Genomic DNA, 25,883 nt, shown 5'->3' on the forward strand with positions numbered 1-25,883 from the left:
CCGGTGTGCCTTTTTCCAGACCTCTTCCTCAAAGCCAAGAAGAGGCCTGTGGTCTAACAGTCCATGGAGGAGGGCAGCACTCGCTCGGGAAGTACACCTTTTATTTCTCGGGCTCTTCGTATTCTCTTGCCTTTTTCGTCTGGACTCTGCCTTGCATTGCAGAGTCCCTGGGGCAGGCAGTGGGCCTCTGCTGGTGGCTGCACAGTGCAATCTTTCTCTTCCTTCCAGCTTGTGCATTGCTGGACCTCTAAGAATTGGAAGGACAGATATGTTTTCTTCCTGGGTTTAATTTAAAAAAAAAAAAAGCTTAATTCAGTTGATGACAGGTAAATTATTTTTCTTGAAATAGGACCTTCAAGAGGCTAGTTTCTAGGTATGTTTTAAAATGAAAACACTTCTTAAAGAGCATGATATGGTTAGGAAATCCTCCACGTTCCTGAACTTTCATGTTTTCCATTCCTTGGCTCTTGGCCTTGAGTGTAACTTATAATCACTCGCTGAATCAGACACTGAGATCTACAAGGGGTGGACAGCTTGTTTTCCAGCAGATTACAGCAGCCTTGACACCACTGAGGGAAAGCGCTTCAGTGGGCCAACCAGACTTTGTACTGAATAGGCCCTGCTCAGGGCCCAGGTCCAAGAACTCAGAAGTATTATTTAGGACAGTCTGCAGAGAACTGCAGATCATTTGTATGACATAAAACTCTTTTAGGGTTAAGAGAGTGATCTGCAGGCCAAGCTTTTGGTGAGGTGGTTTTTCTGGAATGTGGTATGTTTATCAAGGGGTAGTGTGCCAAATGTCAACTCTCAGAAAAGAAAGCTGTAGAGGCTTTATACTGTAATATTTTCTTTTGTGCAATTTATGTGTTTTTTTTCTTTTTGCACCTTGAACAGCTATTTGGTGAGAGTTTGAATTTTATTTTGTATTCTGCTTTTTAACCTCCTGCCGTATTTTCCTGTCTTTTACTAAACTCAAGCAGCTGCCATATTAGCTTTTCTTTGCTCTGATATTGGCTCCCTTCCACACCCATCTTTCTGGACTTTAAATCCTTTTCTCTTTTGCAGTTTTCTTTTTTTATCGGTTTTCTTCAAAGCACCTGTTCTTCAAAGCACCTGTTCTCTTAAAGAGATACCCCACTGCTTTTCACTGAGTAAAAGAACTCAATAATTTCTTTGACCTTAATATTCTGCTCCTGGATTTATTTCTCCCAACTAATATTTCAATAGGACACACATATATGTATTTTTTAAACTTAGTTATTAACCTGTCAAACAGATATGCTATTCTTGGTATTATATAATTCATGGGCTTTTCTGTTTAGAATTTACTGTTTTCCAGATTAATTTTCTACCACCACCCCTCCCCTCAGTCCCCACAAAGTTATTTTTAGTAAAAGATACCTTTCTTCATAATTTATATAAAATTTGCCATGGCACACACTCAGGTTTTATAATAGGAACTGAAAATGAATCACTGTGTTTTCTCTACATGACTCCTTAATCAGAATTTAAGAGTAAATATTTATTGAAGTATTTACTGAAATATTTGAAAATAAGGTCAGTGTACCTATGGTGAGGTAGGTGTCTTACAAACTGAAGAGTAAGGTTTTCTTCTAGGAGCTAAACTAGTAAGGATCAACACATATTAACTATTAACTAAAGAAGTCCCCTCTGTAATAATCACCCACCCTCAGAGATACCTGTAAGTGGGTAGCTGAGGAGGTTTGAGGACATTCAAGTCCAGATGAAGGGACTTTAGTGTTATCTTTTCTACAGCAGTTCTTGTCTTCAAGGAACTTATGTCAAGGATACAAATAAGTACAGTAAAATGTTGCTGCCGTCTTTTTACTTGCCTCTTACTAGACTGGGCTTCTTGGGGGTAGGGATTACGGCTTTTAATAGAGCTGTAGTACGAGGATTAAGATCCTTGGCCCTAGAGTCAGACTGCTTGGGTTCACATTCCAGCCTCAACACTTACTCGCTGTTGTGGCCGTCAATAAGTTTCTTGACTTTTCCTTACCTTCTCCTTAGCTCCGTATCAGTGAAATAGTAATTAGGTAGCATAGTAGTGAGGATTGAGCATAAGGTACATGGTACTTAGGTACTATTGCCATTATTATTTTTCATCATATCCTCAGTGGTGCATATTAAATACATATTAGGTCAGTTTCAAAGGAAAGTTGCCTTTAACCTGGGCTCAGTGCTTGAAGAGCCCACGTGTCACAAACACACATGGACACCTCTGTCACTTGGGATCTGGTGCTCAGTGCAGTTCATAACCTAGGAAACACCCTCCTCATGTTCTGAGCTGCATCCCTGAATAAAATGAAACTGAATCCATGCAGGTTGGTAGGTTGCGACTTTGGAGGGCACAGTGCTCAGGAAAGATTTGAGCAGCAGAAGAACTTAGAAAAGGCACACCTGTCAAAGCCTTCCTCTTGGTGTGAATGCAATAGATTCTACCATAAAAAAATTTGTGGGGCTTCATTTGCCCCTCAGTGGCCCTAAAAGAGAGGAGCCCCGGTGACGCAGTGGTTAAGCACCCAGCTGCTAACAGAAAGGTTGGCAGTTCGAACCCACCAGCTGCTCCATGAGAGAAAGATATGACCATCTACTTCCGTAAAGATCACAGCCTGGGAAACCCCTTGGGCAGTTCTGCTTTGCCTTATAGGGTCGCTGTGAGTCAGAATCGACCTGACAGCAGTGCGTTTGGTTTTTTGGGTTTAAGGGAAAGAAAGAGGGTTACATCTATTGATGTGGCACAAAGAGGGAGGACCAGAAAGGCTTTGTGGAGGACGCAACTTGAGATGAGTGTCTGGTAGTAAGGATGTGGCCAGAGCAGGGGGCAGTTTGGACAGAGGGCATAGCCTGGGCCAGGCTGCAGCATGCATGTCACGGAAAATACGGTGCTGCCATCAGTCTGGGTGTTTCTGCCAAATTAGGCTTCTGGACAGGCCAAGTAAGGACCAGCCCCCAGAATGTAGTGATTCCACCAAGTGTCCCCTCTGGCACGGCCTTGCAGGGACAGGCCAGTAGCCCCCACTGTGACATCTGTCTCTGTATTGGTGCCCTTGATCTTCAGCACTAAGAGCTTTCTTTGCAAAGCAAGGTTATTATCTTCACTAAGAAATAAAGGTTAGAGGATGTTAGTAGACGTCAATGAAGTAGTTTTTACCTGTTTGCATAATGAAGCAAAAGAATGATATTAGAAGCTAAACAAGAGGCCATGTAACTCTGACTGATAGCCCGCTAAGAAAAAAGTGTTAGGGTATGAAAACCTAAGCAGCCCTAGGATTAAGTTCCACAGTCCAGCAGAAAAAACGTCAGCTCGGCCTCATTCCAGCAGCCGTTTCCGTGCCTATATAGTGAGTGCCTGTGGTTTCCCAGTGAGACCTCACACTTGATGATACTAAGGATGCGCAGTGCTGTTGGGCGCCTGCTCAAATTTGGCCACTGCCACGCAGACTGCTCAGTCAGGAGCCTTTGGGCATTTCCTCACCAGGTGACACATTGTTTTACTCTTTGTCTTCTTTGCCTTCGCCTTCCTTATCTTGCCTCATCTTCCATCTTACCCATCATCTCTTCTGGCCACAGACATTTTTATTTTTAAATCCTTGCCATTTTTATCATTTCCCAAGACTCACACCCAAGTCTTAATTTAGTACCTACCATGTGCCAGGCACAGGGAAACTAAGGGGAAAAAGACCAGTTCCCTGACAGCTCCCTCTAGGAGTCTGGTCAAGCAAAAAACGCCTATCTTATTTCTTATTCTTCTTATAAAATACAGAACATCTGATTCACATAAAATACCTTCTTACTTTTTCCTTATAACAACCCTGTGAAGTAGCTAAGATAATATTTATCATCATTGCAAAAAGCAATCCACAATATCATTGACAGATTTTTCTAGCATTGCTTAAAATATTACTTTCTTCTTTCTCTTTGGTCCGTACTGGCATAAAATAAAAAAAGCCTCATTAGTGCACCACTCAAATTCATGCTCTTCCATTATTCAATCTTTAACTGGAATAAGTTGTTAAAAAAAAAAAAAAAGGTAAACAATTTTTTAAAACTGTGATTTAGGTGAAAGTTTACAAAGTAAATTAGTTTCTCATTGAACAGTTAATACACAAATTGTTTTGTGACATTAGTTGAAAAAATTAAACAACTTTTGTCATAACTCTCCCTGTTTGTTATGTTATGAATAAATATTGAGACTTCCTTCTCCACATTCCCCTAAATAATCCAGTATCTGTTTTTAAAGTGTACATATGGGTCTTTATTTGATGTACCATTTTTGGTACTAAGTCTTTTCAGGGAAGGACTCACTCATCATATAACTCATAGTACCTTACAGAGCAAGTACTTGATATAGACTGACAGAATTTAACATAATTTACTAAATGAACTGCTTGTGCTTCCATCATGTATCTATAAGTAATTCTTTTCATTTCCCAAAAGACTCCAATTTCTTAGCCCTCTTTGTAGCTGATAGGTGAACCCAGACAATTTGGTGGTTTACTAAAATTAAGTAAGGATATTCTGAATTTGTTCATCTATGTCTGTAATCAAAAGACTAATACAGAACCCAGACTTTATCCTCTGGTTTATTCAAATCCACGTGATCACTAAACCACTAGTTATTGCTTACTGATTATGAGCCTGTGCAGATGTCTAGCAGTGATCCAGATCACCTCTTCATACATACTTTTAATTTTATTGTGGTAAAATATTATATAACAAGAAACTTGCCATTTCAATTATTTTTAAGTGTACTATTCAGTGACATTAATTACATTCACCATGTTGTGCAGCCATCACGACTATCCATTTCCTAAAGTTTTTCATCACCCCAAACAGAACTTGGTACCTCTTAAGCAATAACCCCCCATTCCTTCCTCCCCGCAGCCCCTGGTAACCACTAATCTACTTTTCCGTCTCTATGCATTTGCCTGTTCCAGATATTTCACATAAGTGGGATCATACAGTATTTGTCCTTTTGTGTGTCTATATTTTTACTCAAAATGTTCTGTGGTAGAGATCTCAAGTACAACTATATTGTTCCATTTTTTCCCCACAAACCTTAACACTCCACTCTGGGAAGAAATTTAAATTGCTATAGTGAAATTTCTCTTAAATTCTACCCAGTACCTTGATGGTTAATAGCATGTGTACAACTCAGTTGTAAAGTGGTTGTCTTCAGCACTGATAATGGACTGGACATGTCAAATGCATTCCCAGCCAACAGCAGCCAATGGTGCTGACCTAATATCTGCCAGTCTTCTAGAAGTCTGTGTTCTTGTCACCAAGTCATGCTTGTGTGAATATATCAAGACCTTCAGGGCAGTCTTAAACAATTCATTGCCTTATTTGAACCTGTTTTTCCATCATGTGACAGGTACTGTACTTTACAGTTAGTTGATCAAAGGTGACTTTTTAAAGACCGAGGGAGGTACAAAGAGTGGAAACCTACCCATTCAGCCTTATGTGCCTAGCTTTCCTTCACCATTTCTCAAGAAGGTGTGTATAGATCCATCTGCCTCTCTCTGTGTGTGTTTCTTACTTTTTTTTTTTTTTTTTGAGCAATTACTTGAGGTTTAGCGTCTCTGATTTTATTCCGTTAAAATTTGCATTTTTCTGTATTCCTCCTTATTTAATTTACCTTTCAATCTCCTTTGTTTACTCTAGTTGCCTTACATTTCTTGCTGCCCTTTCTGTATGTACTGGTATAGTTCACTCTCAGTTGATTTACGTGAATAAAAAGCAACACAGGCCCAGCTAACTCAAAACCAATTTGTTTGACTTTGGATTTTAAGATGATTTTGCACCAGATTTGCATTCCTACTTGGGTTTTATTTAAACTGCTATTATGATCCTCTTACATTCCTTAAGCATGTACCAGCTGGCTAATGGAATGAATAGGCAGGCCTGAGGAAGCTGAGCTCAGATGGAAAACTGGCTGTAGATGATACACATGATTGTATATTGGAACCTGTCAGAGAAGGAAAACTCAAATACTTTCCACTAAAATGAGAGAGAGAAAAGTAGTCAGGCTGCACCCAGTCAAAGTTGGAAGACTTGCGATATCTGGAAAAACACGGGAGTCCCGTTGAGTTCCAGCTCTCCCAGATTTCACTGTAGTTTGTTCCAGAACCCAGAGAAATGTCTGCTTAATGACGGAGCTCTCTTGGACTCCTTTCTGTTGAACTTTATACATCCTATGTATAAACTTTATATGTATTATCCCTAATGAATTTGTTTATAAAGAAACCTTTAAGATATTGTAAAGGAGCTAAGTATAAAAATTAGTGTACCTAGAACTAAATTATGTTTGAATATTTTGTAGTTGTTCAAGTTCTGTATGTACTGACTTCTTACATATCCTGCCACTATTTGCTTTTCCTATATTTTAATTACACCGTTGTTCATCATCTTATTACAAACCATCCTGTTTCACAAATGTTGATGTTTCATAATTTTTGCTAGTTTAAGTATTTAGACTGTGATAATGTGAAGTAAAAACTGGATTTGCAATTTCCTTACATAGGAATCCATTGGAAAGAGAGTTACAGAGAAAGCGTAGAAGCTACAGTAGTGGGGAAAACTATCTGGTTTTCTATTTTCTTCCCCTGAATTTTGAGGATGATGTTACTATTTCAAGAGCAGAATACATAATCACTAGAAATTTTCCCAGCTGGAAGTAAAGCCCTGCAGAGGGAGCTTGTGCCGGAGAATTTGGGGTGGGAGGTAGAGAATGCACAGCATTCTTGGGACAGAATAGTGAGCAAGCCTCCTTCATTCCTTCCGCCTCTCCTTACCAGCCTCTCCCCCAGTCCTTCTGTTTGAATGAATGCAGAAGCAGTAGCAGCTCTCTTAGGGACCCCGTATTTTTTACATTTATTTTTTGCCTTTTAACGATATAGAGAAAACAACCTCTGTAGGATTTGCTGCACAAATATTTGTGAAGGAGACAGCGTAACAAATCAGAGGATATGGAACCTTAAAAGCATGGGTCAAGTTTTGGTTGGTTGATTTGTGTTTCTCTTCCTTCTCCTCCCTGACCATTAGCCCTGTTATCTTGGGCAAGTTAGTCTGTCTCTGAGTATCACTTCCCTCATCTGTAAACTGGTGATAACTATGTGATCATGTTAAGATATTATAGTACTTAAGCTGTCTGCTGCTAACTGAAAGGTCAGTAGTTCAAACCCGCCAGCCACTCCTCCGGAGAAAGATGAGGCAGTTCTACTCTGTCCTGTAGGGTCACTATGAGTCAGAATCGACTCGAGGGTGACAGGTTCAGGAAGGCTCCATACCAACATTACCAGTTGCCATTGAGTGAATTCCAACTCATGGCGACCCCTTGTGTGTCAGAGTAGAACTGTGCTTCATAGGGGTTTCAGTGGCTGATTTTTCGGAAGTAGATTGCCAAGCTCTTCCGAGGCACCTCTGGGTGGACTCAAACTGCCAGTCTTTCAGTTAGCAGCCAAGCATGTCAGCTGTTTGTACCATCCAGGGCCTCAGTTGTTGTTAAACCAGTAACAAATACCTAACTTGGGTACATCCCAACCATAGGAATGGGTACTGCCTACTGCATTTGCTGTGGACTGCAGCTCAGCCATCTTTACCAGAAGAAAGAAGGCCATCTGGCTGAAGGCCTGTCCCTCCTCCCAGTCTGTGCCCCTCCTTTCAGACCTCTTGTCCATCATGACTTCCTCTCACCTCAGCAGTCTTTAGCATAGGTATCGTTTCTCTTCTCTTTGGTTGTGGTTATAAACCAGGAGGCATCCTTCATCCCGTGGTAGATAGTTAACAATGCTGGAGAAAGTTTTTTTAAGTGAAGTCGAAACTAAAGAGAAATCAGCGTCAGACTTTCTAGCTCTTAAGTGCCTAGAATCTGCCTCCAGGATCTCTGCAAGATTCTTCACTGAGTAGTGTTTTCTTTAGATGTACAGCATTTCAACTGTATTTTGACACAAATAGGCTTTTGTAGGCTGGCCCAGAAAGCTGGGCAAACATTTTAACACAGTTTTCATGGGGAGATGCATTCTAGTTTATTTATAACATACATAGTTTTGTTCATAATTGGAGACTGCCCGAACAAGTTTTTTCCCTGATGTTTTTTTTTGGTCAGGAGAAGAAAGAGTACATGGATGGATGTAAGTATAATCGACAACCTGTTTTTATTTAGAAATTACCTCAATAATTTATTGGAAGGGGAAAAGTGTATTTGGAATATTGTTACCCTTGGATTTTTTTAGTTACGTCCGTAAGACTGAAAAAGGATCTCTGTTTTGGAGCTAGATAGAATTTTCATGAAACACTGTATAAGACCAAGTCCCCAGATGACATCAGCAGAAGGTATTATTATTTGAAGGAGGTAGAAGCAGCAGCATATGTAGTAATCACATGCACTTGTCTGTTCATGCTCCCACTAGGCCGGGCTGTGAAACATGATCTGACTGTAGGGCTGACGAGGTGCACATGTTAGTAGGTAGGTAGAGGTGTTTCATTTCTTCATTTATCCAGTTACAGGACGAACCCAGGATTGGTCAGACAGTGTCAAGCTGCTGAGTAAACTGAAAAGACATTTTTCAAAGGTCTTACTATTAATAGTAATATTAGTGTGAATAAGAACACAGCATCAAGATTGGAGGAAGACTGATTAACAACCTGCATTATGCAGATGACACAACTTTGTTTGCTGAAAGCAAACAGGACTTGAAGCACTTACTGATGAAGATCCAAGACTACAGCCTTCAGCATGGATTACACCTCAACATAAAGAAAACAAAAATCCTCACAACTGGATGAATCAGCAACATCCTGATAAACGGAGAAAAGTTTGAAGTTATCAAGAATTTTATTTTACTTAGATCCACAATCAACACCTATGGAAGCAGCAGTCAAGAAATCAAATGATGTACTGCACCCAGCAAACCTGCTGCAAAAGACCTCTTTTAAAGTGTTAGAAAGCAAAGATGTGACTTCGAACTTTCAGGATTAAGGTGAACCTGACCCCAGCCATGGTATTTTCAATCACCTCATATGCATGCAAAAGCTAGACAATGAATAAGGAAGACCGAAGAAGAATTGACCCCTTTGAATTATGGTGTTGGCGAAGAATATTGAATATACTATGGACTGCCAGAAGAATGAACAAATCTGTCTTGGAACAAGTACAGCCAGAATGCTCCTGAGAAGAGAGGATGGCAAGACTTTGTCTCACATACTTTGGCATGTTATCAGGAGGAACAAGTACCTGGAGAATGACATCATGCTGGTAAAGTAGAGGGTCAGTGAAAAAGAAGACCCTCAATGAGATAGATTGACACAGTGGCTGCAACAGTGGGCTCAAACATAGCGACAATTGTGAGGATGCCACAGGACAGTGTGGTGTTTCGTTCTCTTGTACATAGGGTCACTGTGAGTCGGAACTGACTAGATGGCACCTAACAACAAAACTATTAATAGATGGGGCCTTGGTGGTTTGGTGGTAGAATTCGTGCCTTCCATGTGGGAGACCCAGGTTTGAGTCCTGGCCAGTGTACCTCATGTGCAGCCAACACCCATCTGTCAGCAGAGGCTTGCATGTTGCTGTGATACTGAACAAATTCCAGCAGAGCTTCCAGTCAAAGACAGACTAGGAAGAAAGGCCTGGCAATGTACTTCTGGAAATCAGCAGTGAAAACCTTATGGATCACAATGGTCCGAGCTGTAACTGATCATGGGGATGACCAGGACTGGGCAGTACTTTGTTCCCTTGTGCATGGAATTGCTATGAGTTTGGGGCCAGCTCGACAGCAACTAATAACAACAGCTATTAATAGGAGTTTATTAAAAGTGTAAAAATCAGTACAAAAATACTCAGATGTATTTGTTGAAGATCAAGAGGGTGGTGGTGAAATAGGTTGAAAGCATATTATTTAGAAATATGGAAGTAAATACCAGGAGGAACAGAAAAAAGGGTTGAAGTTGTTTTTCTTTGGTGGATAAAGAAGGATGACGTAGAAGACTGCTGGTTATTATTATAAGCCTTTAAATAATATTTGTCTTTTTAAGGTATGTGCATGTTTTTACTTTTACTTTGATAAAAATTAATATAAAATAAAACATTTTTATAAACTAACAGAATGGTAATATCATTTGAGGATTATATAAATAGTATCTATAGTAGTAGTTTAATAGTTAAATTTTTTAATATCAAATCTATATAAAGTATCCAGTTTCAAAACTTTGCTCTTAGATTTATAGCTGTGTCTTTTGGACAGTATTTGTTTCCAACTTTATACCTCTGTTTCTGTTATTTGCATATCTGTTATGGGTTGATTTGTTTCCTCCAAAAAGACATGTTCAAGTCCTAACCCCGGCACCTGTGAATGTGACCTTATTTGCAATTAGTTTAAGTTAGCATGAGGTTATACTTGAGTAGAGTGAGCCCTAATCCAGTCTGACTGGTGTCCTTATAAGAAGAGACACAGAGGTACAGGACAGAAGGCCGTGTGGAGACAGAGCAGAGACTGGAATGAGGCATCTACAAGCCAAGGAAAATGTCAAGGATTGCGGGCAAACACCAGAAGCCAGAAGAGGCAGGGAAGGAGCCCTCCCCTAGAGCCTTCAGAGAGAGCATGGCACTGTGGACGCCTTGATTTTGGACTTCTAGCCTTAAGAACTGTGAGAGAATAAATTTCTGTTATGTTAAGCCACCCCGTTTGTGATGCTTTGTTAAACAGTGGCCCTTGGAAACCACTGCACTATCACAAGTAATGTTAAAGTCAGGGATGATTATCTTGCTGTGTTACTACCTGTAGCACCTTGCTCAGTATCTGAACAAAGTAAAGTCTCGGAATATTGTTGATCAGTAAGTTTTCTGTTTTTCATTCACCTCTTTTTTAAAAGTACACAAGTAATACATGTTCACTCTAGAAAAAGTAGAAAATTCAGAGAAGCAAATGAAAAAATTAATTAATTAACATCACATAAAAACTCATCTTACTATTTTAATAACATCCCTCCAAATGTTTTCCTATGCCGTGTATACCTGTAAATAAATTTCAGATAAAAGTATCCTATCCACACTGTTTTGTAGCCAGTCTTACAGATTTGATATGTTATGAATGTCTTCCTGTACCAGGTACTCATTTGTGTTCATTTTTAATTATGGCCTAATCTTCTACCATGTGGCTTTGCCATGATTTATTGAACCAATCCTTTACTAGTAAGCATTTAGGTTTTCTGTTTGTTTCTTTTTAAATTGTTAACAAGTGATTTAATGAGCATCCTTGTGCATATAGTTTTGCACACTTACTTGAATATTTCCTTAGGATACAGTGGAATTTTTAGGTCAACAAGTGTATACTATTTTTAAGTCTTTTAATAGTCTTGCCGGATTGTGCTCCAGAAATGTTATATGAGTTTAAGTCCCCACTAACAGAGAAATGGCTATAATAAAAAAAGACTTAACAGTAACAAGTGAAGGTGAGGATGTGGAGCAACTAGAACTCCCGTACATTGTTGGTGGAAATGTAGCTGACGGGCAGAAACAGATTTATCATTGTTGGGCTCATTAGTATTTCTTAGAATAATAGTGAATTTGAACATTTTTAGTATGGAGATATATATATTTGGCCATTCATGTCTTTTGGTTATTCTTCAAATTAATAAGAAAAGAAACATAATTATTACATTAAGGATATGTGATTTAATTCTCATATTGCAAATATTGTTTCCAGTTTGTCATTTTCTCTAATTTTCTTTTGAGTGTTTGTCCCCTTCATATAAAAAGTTGTTTGTTTTTTAATTTTTCATGTGTTCAAAACTGTGAACCATTCTTTAAAAATTTCTGCCCCGCTTATCATGCTTCAAAAGTCTGTTCCTTTCCCAGGATCTTCTAAGTGAAAGGAATTAATTTTTCAGAACTTAATGGAGTGACTGCCTCAAATTTCTTCCCTTGTTTCCACCAGGAAAGCAATAGAAGAACTGCTTAAGGAAGCAAAACGTGGGAAAACGAGAGCGGAAACAATGGGACCTATGGGCTGGTGAGTTCTTCAGTGATCTTCCTTAAAACTTAGAAAAATATTACAGAGAAAAGTGTTACCTAGAGCTAGAAATATGTCAGTCTTTAGCAAATAGAGGGACTGCAACACCATGAATGTAGAGAAGTCACGCAGAGGCCCAAGGTAGAGAAAGAACACTGCTGAGGGCCGAAGGCTGGGGCACCTCTGCTTAAGCTGGAGAAGCGGGCAGAGAGGTATGTACTGGAGAATGTTACGGCTTTATCACCCCTCTAGTTAACAAATCCCCAGGATGATATGCAGATACTACAGCTGGCCAAAGACACTTGTACCTTTGTGAGAGCAATATTATATCAGTGTTCATGCTTAAGAATTTCTGCATTCATTATAGTCCTTAGTAAATTAAAGTGGATTTGTATTTTATTTAAAAAAATTAATTCTAAGTATTTCAAATATGTGACAATTCAGCGTTGGACTAAAGTTTACCTTTGCAGTTTCTATCCAAAATGTCGTTGTTGTTGTTCCTCCAGTCGGTTCTAACTCATAGCGACTCCATATGACAGAGGAGAACTGCCCCCATAGGGTTTTCTTGGCTTTAATCTTTTTGTTTTGCACCACGAGGGCTACTTCTATACAAAATAGAGTTTGTTTAAACAGAGGAAGAATTTAACCTTAAGAATGAAATCGCTTTTAGGCATTATTTTTGCAACAGCATTGGCGTTCAATACTAGGCTGATAGAGATCTTTTACCTAGAATTAAAATTCACTACAACGGAATACTGTGGGCCATTAAAAAGAGTAAAATGTAAAAATGGGATAGGAGTACAGGCTATACTTTTGAATGTACTTCATTTTGTAGGTTTGAGTTTTAGGACCATGTACATAAAATATAGAACAAAATTAAATCAAGATAGAAGGAAAAGACAATCCCTAAAAGTCAAACAAAATAAAACCAAACGAACCTAAATAAGCCATCGAATGGATGCATTAACCACATGGGGGGCTATTTCAAGTGATCGGAAAACACAGTAATTTGACTGTATTTTCTGAAAGCAAAAAGAACTGCAAAGAAATTTTAAATTGCTTTCAACCATCATATTGTTAATAATAATGTTGGTGTTGTTATTCTGAAAATATTATATAGTAAGATAAAGCAAACAAGTAAATATGTTAGTATTTATTAGGTACCAAGATTTTCAGTGTAAGAGAAAGGAGGTGCAAATATAAAATCAAAGAAATAAAAACCTATAATCCTAAATTTGAATTGGAAATATCAGTATGAAATTTTGTTCTCTCTCTTTTTTTTTTTTTTTTTAACATCTTTAGATGTTCACTTTTAAAAAAAAGAGAGAGAGAAACAACTTTCCCTAGCTCTGTTTACAGAAAAGTCCTAGAAACAATTACCCATCTGTAGCAGTGAGCACTGCTGGCCCCCAGATGGTGGTCTATAAATACCATTTCTCACTAAGAAATAGGGATCCTTAGAGAAATAACTGTTTCTAGATCTGAGGCAGGAAATATATATAAGAGGAGATGGAAAATCTTGTCATACCAGAAAGCAAAGACACTGTCAGAGACTACTATAGTCGTGTCAGAAAGACTCAGAGACCAACTTAAAAGGTCTCCTACTGGTTAAAGATGAGATAATTTGATCATCAAAAAAAGAATAATAACTATAATGACTGAAACACCTATGATATGTTAAAATCCATAAGGACATAATGATAATCAAAACAACAACTCAGTCCTCTTGTGGAGGATGTTAGGGAACAAAATCATGATTCATAAAACTGGTACCAAAAAAAAAAAAAAAAGAAGAATCAACGATTTCTCTTGTTCCTGTACAAATTATATCTCAAAGTTGTCAAATAATTGATGGGAAAAAAACCTCTTTATAGAAGAATTGCAGCTAATAAATGTAGAAGGACTCTAAAATAAGATTATCATCATTTGAATTCTTAACAACTGAACAACAAGAAGACAAACAACTAAATTTAAAAATGGATGAATGATTTGGACACTTCACCAAAGAAGATAAAGAACTGGCCAATAAGCCCATGAAAAGATGCCTATAACTAGTGATTATTAGTTATCAGGAAAATGCTAATTAAAACCACAGTAAGTTAGCACTACACACACATTAGAATTGCTAAAATAAAGAAAAGACTAACAGTAACGCGTGAAGGTGAGAATGTAGTACAACTAAAACTCTCAAACGTTGTTAGTGGAAATGTAAAATCGTACAGCTGCTCTGGAAAACTATTGACAGTTTCATATAAATATACATTCACCATACAACCCAGAATTCTCTTTCTAAAAATTTACCAAAGAGAATTAAAAACTTAAATTCATACAAAGATCTATACAGTAATATTCTTAGCATCTTTATTCATAATGGCCAAAAACTGGAAACAACCCAAATGTCCATCAACTGGTGAATGAAGGAACAAATTGTAGGTATAGCCATAAATACAATCCTACTCAACAATAAAAAGCAACAGAACTACTAATACACACTACATGGATGAAACTCAAACCATTATGCTAAGTTAAAGAAAAGACACAAAAGACTACATAGCATATGGTTCCGTTTGTATGCCATTCTGGAAAAGGCAAAACTGTGGGGGCAGAAAACAGATCAGTGGTTGCCAGGAGCTGGGGGTCAGAGGAAGGGACTGACTGCAGAACTTTCTGGGCCTTCAGAAATGTTCTATATCTTGATTGTGGTGGTAGTTACATGACTATATGTGTGTCAAAACTCATGAAACTGCCTCAACTAGCCTGAGCCCAGAAGAACTAGATGGTGTCCTGCTACCACCACAGACCGCTCTGACAGGGATCGCAATAGAGGGTCCCGGACAGAGCTGGAGAAAATTATAGAACAAAATTCAAATTCACAAAAAAAGACCAGACTTACTGATCTGATGGTGACCCGGGGGACCCCTGAGACTATGGCCCCCTAGACACCCTGCTAACTGAGAACTGAAGCCACTCCTCAAGTCCACCTTTCAGCCAAAGATTAGACAGGCCTATAAAACAGTACCAAGTGAGGAACATGCTTCTTACTTCCATCAAGTATACGAGACCAAATGGGTGATACCTGCCCCAAAACAAAGACTAGAAAGCAAGAAGGGACAGGAAAACTGGATGAATGGAAATGAGGAACCCGGGGGGAAAGGCGAAGAGTGCTGACACATTGCAGGGATTGCGTCTGATGTCACATAACAATATGTGTATAAATTTTTGAATGAAAAATTAATTTGCCCTGTAAACTTTCACCTAAAACACAATAAAATAAAATTTAAAAAACTAATGAAACTATTCACTTAAAAGGATGAATTTTATTCTATATAAATTATACAGGCAGTCCCCAGGTTACGAATGTCTGACTTAACAGATAACTCCTGCCTGCCGTTTAATGTTATGTAAGTTTGCCCTCACTTTGAATTGATCGACAAATTCATCACAATCACCTTCTCTTGCTGCAGTGCAGCTTTTAACTCACTGAAAAGGCTTCGAGCCTTTTCTTGCACTAAAGTGAGGCTAACTAAGAACCGTCTGCACCTGTTCCAACTTCCCTACAGATTCACCTGAAAGACACTCAGGAACGGATCTCATTCCTACCCCGAGGGCTGCCTGTATCTCAGTAACCAAAAACCAAACCAAACTCACTGCCATCAAGTCAATTCTGACTCATAGCAACCCTTTAGGACAGTAGAACTGCTCCATAGGGTTTCCAAGGCTGCAGTCTTTACAGAAGCAGACTGCCACATCTTTCTCCCTCGGAGTGGCTGGTGGGCTTAAACCTCAGACCTTTTGGTTAGCAGCCATACGCTTTAACCATTGCGCCACCAGGGCTCCATACCTCAGTAAACCTGATTTTAAAAAACGAATACTGTCACTTTACAACCCCTAATGACAGAGTGGATTAGGCAAAGATCATCAATGGCTGCTAAATCTATTAGGTGAAAAGTTGATAAGAAACTTTCTGATGGATGGATCAGGCTGACAACACTTGAAATCACTGATCAATCTTTACACCACAAAAAGTTGCAATAGGACGAGCATACCACCACCTATGAGACACCCTTGCCAAAAAATTGAACCTAAATCTGATCAAGCCTCTAGTTTGCAGGAGATACATAGGGCAGAAGAATATATTAAATGGCACCATGGGCCAAAAAATTGGATTACAAAAATCCCAAATGTGGAAATTCTACAGGACAGACAACCCAGGTTCTTTAACAAATTAATTGCAAGGAGAAAGGGAAACAGATTTGAGACCCATCAAATAAAACGTATACCGTATTTGGATCCTTATTATAACAAACTAACTCTCAAAAGACATTTTTGAAACAATTGGAGATATTTGATATATTAAGCAATTAATGTTAATGATATTGCTGTTACGTTTATTTTATTTTACTTCATTTTGCAACCATCACCACTATTCCCCAGAACTTTTTCATCACCTTGAACAGAAACTCTGTACCCATTAGGTAATAACTCTCCATTAAGTTTATTTTTTTAAAGCATTATCTTTCTGGAAATTCACTCTGATATATTTACAAGTGAAATGATATAATGAAATGAAATAGTCCAGTGTGAGTGAGTCAGCTGTAAGTGAACATATGTAATCATTTTAGATTTAATAAAATACAGGTAATTCCTACCTCCTGAGAGGCTGGTTGTGAAGATTCAGAGCGATAAATGTATATGAAAATGGCCAGCCCATTTCCTGACATGTAGTAGTAAGTTAGTAAATATTTGCTAAATCTCATTCTCTCTTCTTTCCAGCCCTCTTCTGTCCTTTACAGAGATGAAGTGCCTGTGCTAATCTGGACCAGATTAGTACAAACGTAGGGGCAGATGTGGTTAGTAGGGTTTTGGTGTAATGCAGAGCCTTGATCAAGTTGACAAAAGCTACTGGTCCAATCTAATACTTTATATGAAAGATAGAACTAAATCATAAATTCGGATTACTTGACAGTTGACAGGATAAGAAAGTCTCAGTCAAGAAAAGTACCAGTCAGGGTTCTTGCTATGCAGTGAATATTCAAGATCAGTTTCTAGGCAGCTTTCCAGACGAAAGTCACTTATCCTGACAAATTAAGTGCAGTTTATTGGCCTAGTAGAACTCGCTAATAGTAAAAGAACTAGTTTATTGATGCCAGCTGTGTTTGCCCTGGAGCCAGTGCCCTATCCACACGTCATCTTGAGATTTTTGGGGAGTACCCATGTGCTCTTTGGGTATTGTATCATTTAGGATGGCAGTTCTACAAAATTATCAAAGACCCAGGCACCTTCCAGTTTTCCAAATTTCCCAGCCACAGAGTGTGACTCTTTGATGTTTCAGTTAACAGGAAGGAAGAAGATGAAAAGCAAGACATGCCCCTCCTTTTAAGGACACTTCCCAGAAGTTGCTCACACCATTTCTACATAGACATAGCCCATTGGCCAGAATTTAGTCTCCTGTCTGTACTAGCTACAAGGCTGGGAAATAATTAAACTATGGACTATCCTACTGTGAAATATAATAAAGTCACAAAAAAGAATGTGGTTGATCTATATGAATTGTGGTGGGAAGATGTCTATAATTTACGTGAAAAATGAGTTGCAGATAAGTGTGTTTTGGGGGAGGGTGTGAAATCTTATAAATGGGTAAAGAAAGGTTTGAAGAAAGTATGCTGGGCAACGGTAACCTCAGACTTAGACCAAAAGAATAAGGAGGAGGGAATGCAGTAAAACTTTCACGTTATCCTTTATTGTTGGATATGTGACAGTAATATACAAGTACATATCATACAGTCATGCATCGCTTAACATCCATGATACATTCGGTGAAATAGGACGTTATGTGATTTGGACATTGTGCGAAGACCATATTATGGATGAAGGTCCTTTTAGGCATTCACTTCCAGAAGAAGGCGGTTTTGTCCGTATAAAAAAAAATTGCTGGGGCAAATAACCCCCTTCTACAATTAGCTTATCTAAGAGTTCAACATATTCTTCTGCTCCCTTCAGATCAGCACTCACAGACTCACCACTCAGTTTCATTATTAAGCAACGAAAAACATTGCTTGAGAAGCTTGGACCACCCAGAGCTAGCACTAAACTCAGTGTCATAGTCTGGTCCTGCTTTTTCTTTAAGCATCTCAAACAAGCTTGGTGCCTAAGCAGTGATACCAGCACGCTGAGGGGGATTCGCTTTTGTGGTTAGTCCTCAATCCACGTCATTAGCAGTGTCTCCATATCTGATGTACGTCCCTCTCGAATTTTGGTTAGCCTTGTAGCTTTCAGTGGAACTGATCCTTTAACAGCTTTGAGAATTTTTTCTTTGTCTTTGCGGATCGTTATGGATGTCAAGTGCTACATGCCTAAATCTGCTACATCCCATTCTCCTATCGGGATTCCTGAACTCCATTATAACCTTATGGGAGCATGGACATATATGCAGTCGGACATTGCCCGAATGGATGTTCTGTGGCACGTGACTGCATTTATAACTTCCTAATAAAGATTTTTTTTTTTAATGCGAAAAACATTATTGGAGAGGTTTTCTAAAATGCAAATCTCCCTGATTTCACTCTAGGAAATCCTGATAGGAAGGTATAAGATAGGTCCTAGAGATGGTTTTTAAGCTCCCCCAGAAGATCCTGATTATCAACCAAAACCAAAAACCAAACGCGTTGCTGTCAAGTGGATTCTGCTCATAGAGACCATATAGTACAGGGTAGAAACCATAGGGTTTCCAAGGCTATAATATTTACAGAAGCAGACTGCCACATCCTTCTCCCCAGGAGCGGCACCCTTTCTGCTAGCAGCTGAGTGCTTATCCACTGTGCCACCAGGAATCAATTATCAATCAAGTTTGGGAATCACTGCTCTAGACAATTGGAAAAATGGCTTAGCGGCAATGTCTGACCTCCTCCAACCCCACAAGAGGGAAAGAGAATCAAGATCAACATCCCAAGGTTGATTCCTATGAGGTTGGGTAAGGGTCAGACATGCCTCCTCTCTCCGCTGTCTTTACTAATTCTGACACCAACTGTCCCTCCCATGGCACTCTCTACTGTGTTCCATACTTTATTGCAATGGCCACATAGATCTTACAGACCATACTGATGATTATGGGGTTTATTAGGGAAGTTAACAGTTGCAATTCAGGCTCAGGAACATTCAGAATACAGTTTTTCTATCAGGACAGCCTCTTCCCAGCTGTGCTGGCAGGCACACATCTCCCTAGCCCTCAGTCTCTGCCCAGAGGCACTCAGCTTTCTCCATAGGCTGGGAAGCCCACCGCACTGTCTCCTGCTGCCGGGTCTCTCCTGCTGGTCTCTCCTTCCTTGGTGGTGGTGGGCTCCTCCTCTCTGCTCTGAAATTGACTCTCTCTAAAGGTAAAACTGACCAATCCCCTTGATGGACCACAATTACCTTATCACACAGTCCTGCCCAGTCACCTGGGTGGGAGTTACAAGACCATGGCTAGAAAGGCCACACACAAAAGTTATTAATCATACCACAACAATTGAGCAAATCAACTGTGTGGAAGACCTTATTATATTAAAATAAAAAGAAACATATCTGCTTTTTTTTTTCCAATTGTTACATTTTGTCCTTTTGTCTGTGTTATAGCAGAAATTGTAGCAGAATTGTCCTTTTGTCTGTGTTGTAGCAGAAATTCCTAGGTACTCATTCATTTCCATGGGCACCTGATTTTACTAGCCAGCATACCATAACCGATAAGGGCTGGGAAAGGGTGTCTGGCCCCAGGACAGGACTTGCTTCTCACTGATGCTGGGCAGGGAGCATCTTCCTCCCCTCCCCTCCCCACCCCACCATGCTCCCCATGGGAGAACACCTTGTTTTCTATCTCTTGAAATCAATGTATGTGTGTACATATAAATAAAAACCTTTAACCACTAGTCCAGTAGTCCCCAAACTTACCTGCACCTTTGAAATCACCTAGGGAATGCCAAGAACATACTGATGGCTGTGTCCCGTCATCAAAGATGATTAGTGTGGGGTGTGGCCCAGGCTTTGGAATTTTTTGAACAATAACCAGGAAATTGTGAAAAGCACACTATTAGTCTTTTTTTTTTTAAAAAAAAAAAAAAAAAGAATGCTACAACCTGCTCTACAGAATTCCAAGTTCACACACCTCACGTGGAGCAGGTAGTGTCCTCTGCACGGAGGTGGCTGTGGATGTGCAGCCACCAGTGCCCCCAGGAGTTGGCTCCTTGAACAGGTCTTAAAGGAATAGAAAACCTGTCGCTTACTGGGGGGCCATGCTTTGCTTTTGTCAGAATGTGGAAGACCTTTACATTTGCTTTAAAATAGAACTAGAATGAGTGGCCTAATTTTTTCCTTTTGGATATTCCATAGGAAACATGTCAGTGAGGTAGCTGAGCAGTTGCCAGGAAGAGACTACTGAACGAAGAAAATGAAAAAGCAGGATGCTGTGTTTTATTTTACACAGAAAGAGACTATTTGGAGCTATATATGTCCTTGGATGTATTTCAGCTAAAGCATCTCTTCAGTAAATGTTCTTGACAGAGGCCTCAAGGAAGCTGAAATATTGACCCATATGACTTCCTTTTAGTCAGCATAAAGGAATTCATAAGCAGAAACTTATCCAGCTTCATTGTCTACAAAGCTATTTTTATTCTGGCCACATTTACTTCAGCTTCTGTGGTATTTGAGTCTAGTGTTTGGAACTTCAGCCTTATACTTGGAAAGCTTGTACTTTGGTGTAAAACATACAGAAGATTGAATTTGAGAGAAAATCATTTTCAGTTTTCTTTAACCCAGTTGTTTTAAGGGGAAAGACATTTTGGGGTGTTTCTCTGTTTTGGTTTGGAGTCTACCTGGTGATAGGGAGAAGAACTGTCTACTTGTACATTCAGTTTTTGTAATCAGCTTTTGATTATCGAAGAGCAGATAATCTCTCTAGTCTTTATCCAGGCGTGTAGGGTTTTTTTAATTCCTTTAAATATTCACTGAGCACCAAACCAAAATCCAAAGCTATTGCCGTTGAGTCACTTGTGACTCATGGTGACCCCATGTGTGTCAGAGTAGAACTGTGCTCCATAGGGTTTTTCAGTGGCTGATTTTTTGGAAGGAGATTGCCAGGCCTTTCTTCCATGGCTCCCTCGGGTGGGTTCAAACTGCAAACCTTTTTGGTTAGCAGCCAAGCGCATTAACCATTTGCACACCCAGAGACAGTTTACTCAGCACTAATCGGTCTATTAAGAGGCCAGGGCAGGCACTAGGCAGCAGTAAAGACCACACCCTGTCCTGATCTTCACAAAGTGTTTAATCCACTGCTGGACACAAACAAACAGGCCATCATGGTCCAGTGTGTCCTGCTGACTTTGTTGGAACCAACGGTAAGAGAAGGAAGGTCTTGCATTTCCAGATTATTCACGGATGGGGCTCTTGGCAGTACTTCATTGCTACAGAGATCCAGGGCCTTGATTTGATAGTTACAAACGTGATGCTCAAAGAGGTTTCCTAAGCCCCAGCCCCCCAGCTAGGTAACTGCTGGTGAGACTAGAGTTTTGCTGTCTTGTTTCTGGTTTAATGCTCTTGGTACTACACCACCTCTCCCTGGTAGATTCTTGTCTGCTAACACACTGAAATGCCAGTGCTTGCTGCCCCTGCTTCCCACATTCCTTTCATAGCCGGTATGAAGTGCGGTCAGAGAGCCCTGGATGTGTCCCTGTTAGATCACATATCTATGTAAATGCTTTGTGCTGCTGAGGAATAGAGCCATGTTGCTGTCGAGCTGGTAACGACTCATAGTGACCCTGCAGGACAGAGTAGAACTGCCCTATAGGGTTTCCAAGGCTGTCATCTTTACAGAAGCAGACTGTCACATCTTTGTCCCTTGGAGCAGCTAGTAGGTTCAAACTGCTGACCTTTCAGTTAGTAGTTGAGCACTTTAACCACTGCACCACCAGTGCTCCCTAGAGCCTTGTAGTCTGTCCCATTATACCACTGTTCACATGTCTTCTCTGGTACTTTATCTTCCATACCTTCTGCTGCTGTCAGTACTCAGTAGTCTCCCAAAGAGCATAAGTGCATAGACAGAGAGCCTGGTAGGTATTTATCTTTGCTACAGTCCCTAGCATGATGCCTTTCGTATGAAAGATTCTCAGATTTTTTTTTTTTTTTTGATGAATAACTACTTGTGTGTGCATGTCAACTCTTTTCCATTACTTTCAGGTATAACATTGGAGAGACTGCACTGTACACCTGCAGTGGGCCTCAGCACTACTGTATGTGGACTAATTAACAGTGTAGTGATGGGGATTATAACACTGGAAAAGAATTTCTCAAGTGGCCACCCACTGAGGCATTAGATTGCCAGGTTATAAACTGTAGCACCTGGGTGGTGATGGTAGTTGTAGTGGCATTAACAGCAAAATGAGTTGTAAGCAACCATAGCATCAAGGTACAAAATATTACCCGTTACATAGAGCGCTGGGAATGTAGTTGTGCTTCAGCCTCAGTCTTTCTAGAGACATTATTTTAGACTTACATCCTTGCTGTAATGCAAAGAAATGTACAGAATAGAAGATAAAATGCTGTTTTCTGGTACGTAAATAGATTTGGCTGTAAAATCAAGGAATGAGTTGGAATACCTTGAGTAATTCTAGAGACCTTGCTTCCATGATCTTGAAACCGACTGCCATCGAGTTGACTGCAACTCATAGTAACCCTATGGGACAGAGTAGATCCCCATAGGGTTTCCACAGCTCTAAATCTTTACTGAAGCAGACTGCCACATCTTTTCTCCTGTGGAGCAGCTGGTGGGTTCTCACCACTGACTGTTAGCAGCCAAGTGCTTTAACCACTGCACCACATGGTGCAAACAATTAAGCTTTTGACTTCTTACCAAAAGTTTGGCAGTTTCAACCCACCCAGAGGCACCTCAGAAGGAAGGCCTGGCAATCTGCTTCTGTAAAGATCACAGCCATTGCAAATGCTATGGAGCAGTTCTACTCTGCACACGTGGGGTCACCGTAAGTTAGAATCAACTCCACGGAAACTGATTTGGTTTTAGCTTGTTATTTCTCTAACCATAAAAATAAGAATCATCATTTCCCAGTGCCTGTTATACTTCAGAAATCTCAAAATCAAGTGTATTTGAGAGCTTCTTTACCTTTGTCCTTGTCTGTGTTGGTGATTCTCATAGTCTCATGAGTGGCCAGCCATTCTTAGCAGACTTGACACTGTGTGCAGACTTGCTTCTTCATCCCTGTACTGGATGAAGACACCTCAGCTACAAGCTCGCCAACAAGCTCCTCACCTGCAGTCTCTCCCACATGGTTGATTGGCCACATGGTTAAGTCAGAGTGTCTCTCTCTGTTTTGCTAAGGAGCCCTGGTGGCACAATGGTTAAGCACTTGGCCCTAACAGAAAGGTTGGTGGTTCGAACCCATCCATTGGCTCCATGGGAGAAAGACCTGGTGATCTGCTTCCATAAAGATTACAGCCTAGAAAACTCTATGGGGCAGTTCTACTCTGTCACTTCGGGTCATTATGAGTTGAAAAATTGACTTGACAGCACACAACAATAACTCCAGTATAATGATGGGAGGGTGGACTCTGAAGTCAGATTCCCCGGCCTCAATCCCAAATCTACCATCTCCTAGCTTGTGATCTTGGATGAGGTGCTTTACCTCTCTGCCTTTCTTCCTCTCTAAAATGAATGAGAGTTGTGAAGAGGAAATGACATAGCATTAGTAATGTAATGGTACAGAATGATGGCTTCATAAATGTTAGTTAGCTTCATTGTTATTATTCTCCCATAAAACCTTATCATTTAATGATCATATGTCACTATTTGATGGTCATATTTCATGAAACTGTTTTAGAAATGTTTAGAAATCCTCACAATAACTTTCTAAAACAGGTCTAAGTCTGTAAAGTGCTAGATACAACTATCTCTACCTTTCAGCAATGGAGACAAAAGTATCAAACTCAGAAAAGTCTCATAACATTTCTCATCCCCTTTTTGTGCAAATGATTTGTGCTCAACTACTAACCTAAAGGTTGGCAGTTCGAACCCACCCAGTGGTACCGTGGAAGAAAGCCCTGGAGATCTACTTCCACTAACATCACAGCCAAGAAAACCCTATGGAGCTCAGCTTTACTCTGTAATACCGGGGGTCGCCATGAGTTGGAATTGGCTCGACGGCAACGGGTTTCTATTCTTTAGGTTTGTTTTACAGTTAACTGTTTTCCATAGGTCCAGTATGATAACTGCAGGGAGCTAGCATCCTATTTTTGCAAAATTGTTATACAGTGTGCCTACTCAAAAAAAAGAAAAAAGAAAACAGAAAGAAAAGCTTTCAGTCCTCACCCTGATCAATCTTAGATTCTCCGTGGCAGGTTCTCTGAGAAATCCGCCTCTCACCCACCATGCAGAGCCCTTCATCAGCGCCTCCTGGGCTGTCTGACAGGTTTGAAAGTGAAGGAGGTCACTTCCCTTTTAAAGTTTAACATAGATAGAAGGGCAAATCTAAAATCTGACCATGTGTCATGAGTACTTTCTTCAGGAATTTTAACCAGTCTTGTGATGTTTGGGGTTTTATGTCTATCCGTACTTTTAGCACCTTGTTCCTGGCTCTTCCCATATGAGCTAATACAACTTTCTAGAACCAAAAATAAGCCAAAAGGAAAAATAACTCACCAAGGTGAGAGAGTTGATGTTCTGTGGGTCAGAGCTACACAGGACAGCAGCTGGCTGGGGCTGTCACTCCTTTGATCCCTCACTCCAGCACATCTTTCTGGGCTTTGCCAGTAACATACAGGTGCAGACACCTTGGGCAACAGTAGCCTGTGTTTTACCCCAAAGCTGATGTGAAAAAGGGCTTTAGAATGGCTGAGTATCTAAGGCCAACTTATCGTGTAATCACAAATACAGAAAAATAATAATAACACTAAGAAAGAGCTAAGAAAAAAAGACAGAGCAATAAAATGAAGTCATTTCTAGTGTGATGAATGAGAGGGGAGTAATATTCTAAAGGATTAACATACAGAACATGAGCAGAGAATCTTCAAACCAGGAGGGATGTTAAAGTTCACCTACCCACTTCAACTTTAGTTTCATATCTGAGGACACTTGAGTCCTAGAGTTTCCAGAACATTACCAAAACCCAAACTCACGGCCATCGAGTTGATTCCAACTCATAGCAACCCTGTAGGGCAGAGCAGAACTGCCCCATAGGGTTTCCAACGCTGTAATCTTTACAGAAGCAGACTGCCACATCTTTCTCCCGCGGAGCAGCTGATGGGTTTGAACTGCTGACCTTTCAGTTAGCGGTCAAGGGCTTTAACCACTGCGCCACCAGGGCTCCTTTCTAGAACATTAGGATATGCAAATTATAAACTCAGAAGTAATTTCTAGTGGCCCACTGGTCTGATATCAATGGAGAATTGAGATATCTTGGAAAGTGAAACTTCTAGATACAGAGGTCTAACCATTTTAAATGCCGAAAATTTTAAATATTAACCATTTTTATGAAAGTTTCCGTAAAATGTTTAATTAAGTTTTTCTTGGGGGCTCATTTTGATTCTTTTTTAAAACGTTTATTCATTGGGAAACATTAGCTATTCTATTCTGTACTTGATTAACTTATTATCACAGGTCAGTTGAGATTTTGGCATGATATCATGAGTTGCCATCTTGGAACAGTCCTTGACAAGTTAACTTATTTCAGGGCTATGTATACTCTTTTTTTTTTTTTAATATTTTATTGTACTTCAGGTGAAGGCTTACAGAACACATAGTTTCTCATGTAACAGTAACACACATGCTGTTTTATGACATTGGTTAACAACCCCACAACATTTTAACCCTCT

At 39.8% G+C, this 25,883-nt stretch overlaps 1 protein-coding gene across 1 annotated transcript in view; it reads left to right on the forward strand.

Annotated features, from left to right (window-relative positions):
• The window catches only part of LOC111822379 (protein POLR1D-like), a 54,123-nt gene that overhangs the window by 19,420 nt on the left and 8,820 nt on the right, over nt 1–25,883 (forward strand). Inside the window, exon 2 of the mRNA XM_023740944.1 lies at nt 11,961–12,035. Coding sequence (XP_023596712.1) covers nt 11,961–12,035 — 75 coding nt within the window. The remainder of the gene's footprint in view (nt 1–11,960; nt 12,036–25,883) is intronic.

This window comes from Trichechus manatus, unplaced genomic scaffold (assembly GCF_000243295.1).
Source record: "Trichechus manatus latirostris isolate Lorelei unplaced genomic scaffold, TriManLat1.0 scaffold00168, whole genome shotgun sequence".
NCBI classification, from domain to species: Eukaryota; Metazoa; Chordata; class Mammalia; order Sirenia; family Trichechidae; genus Trichechus; species Trichechus manatus.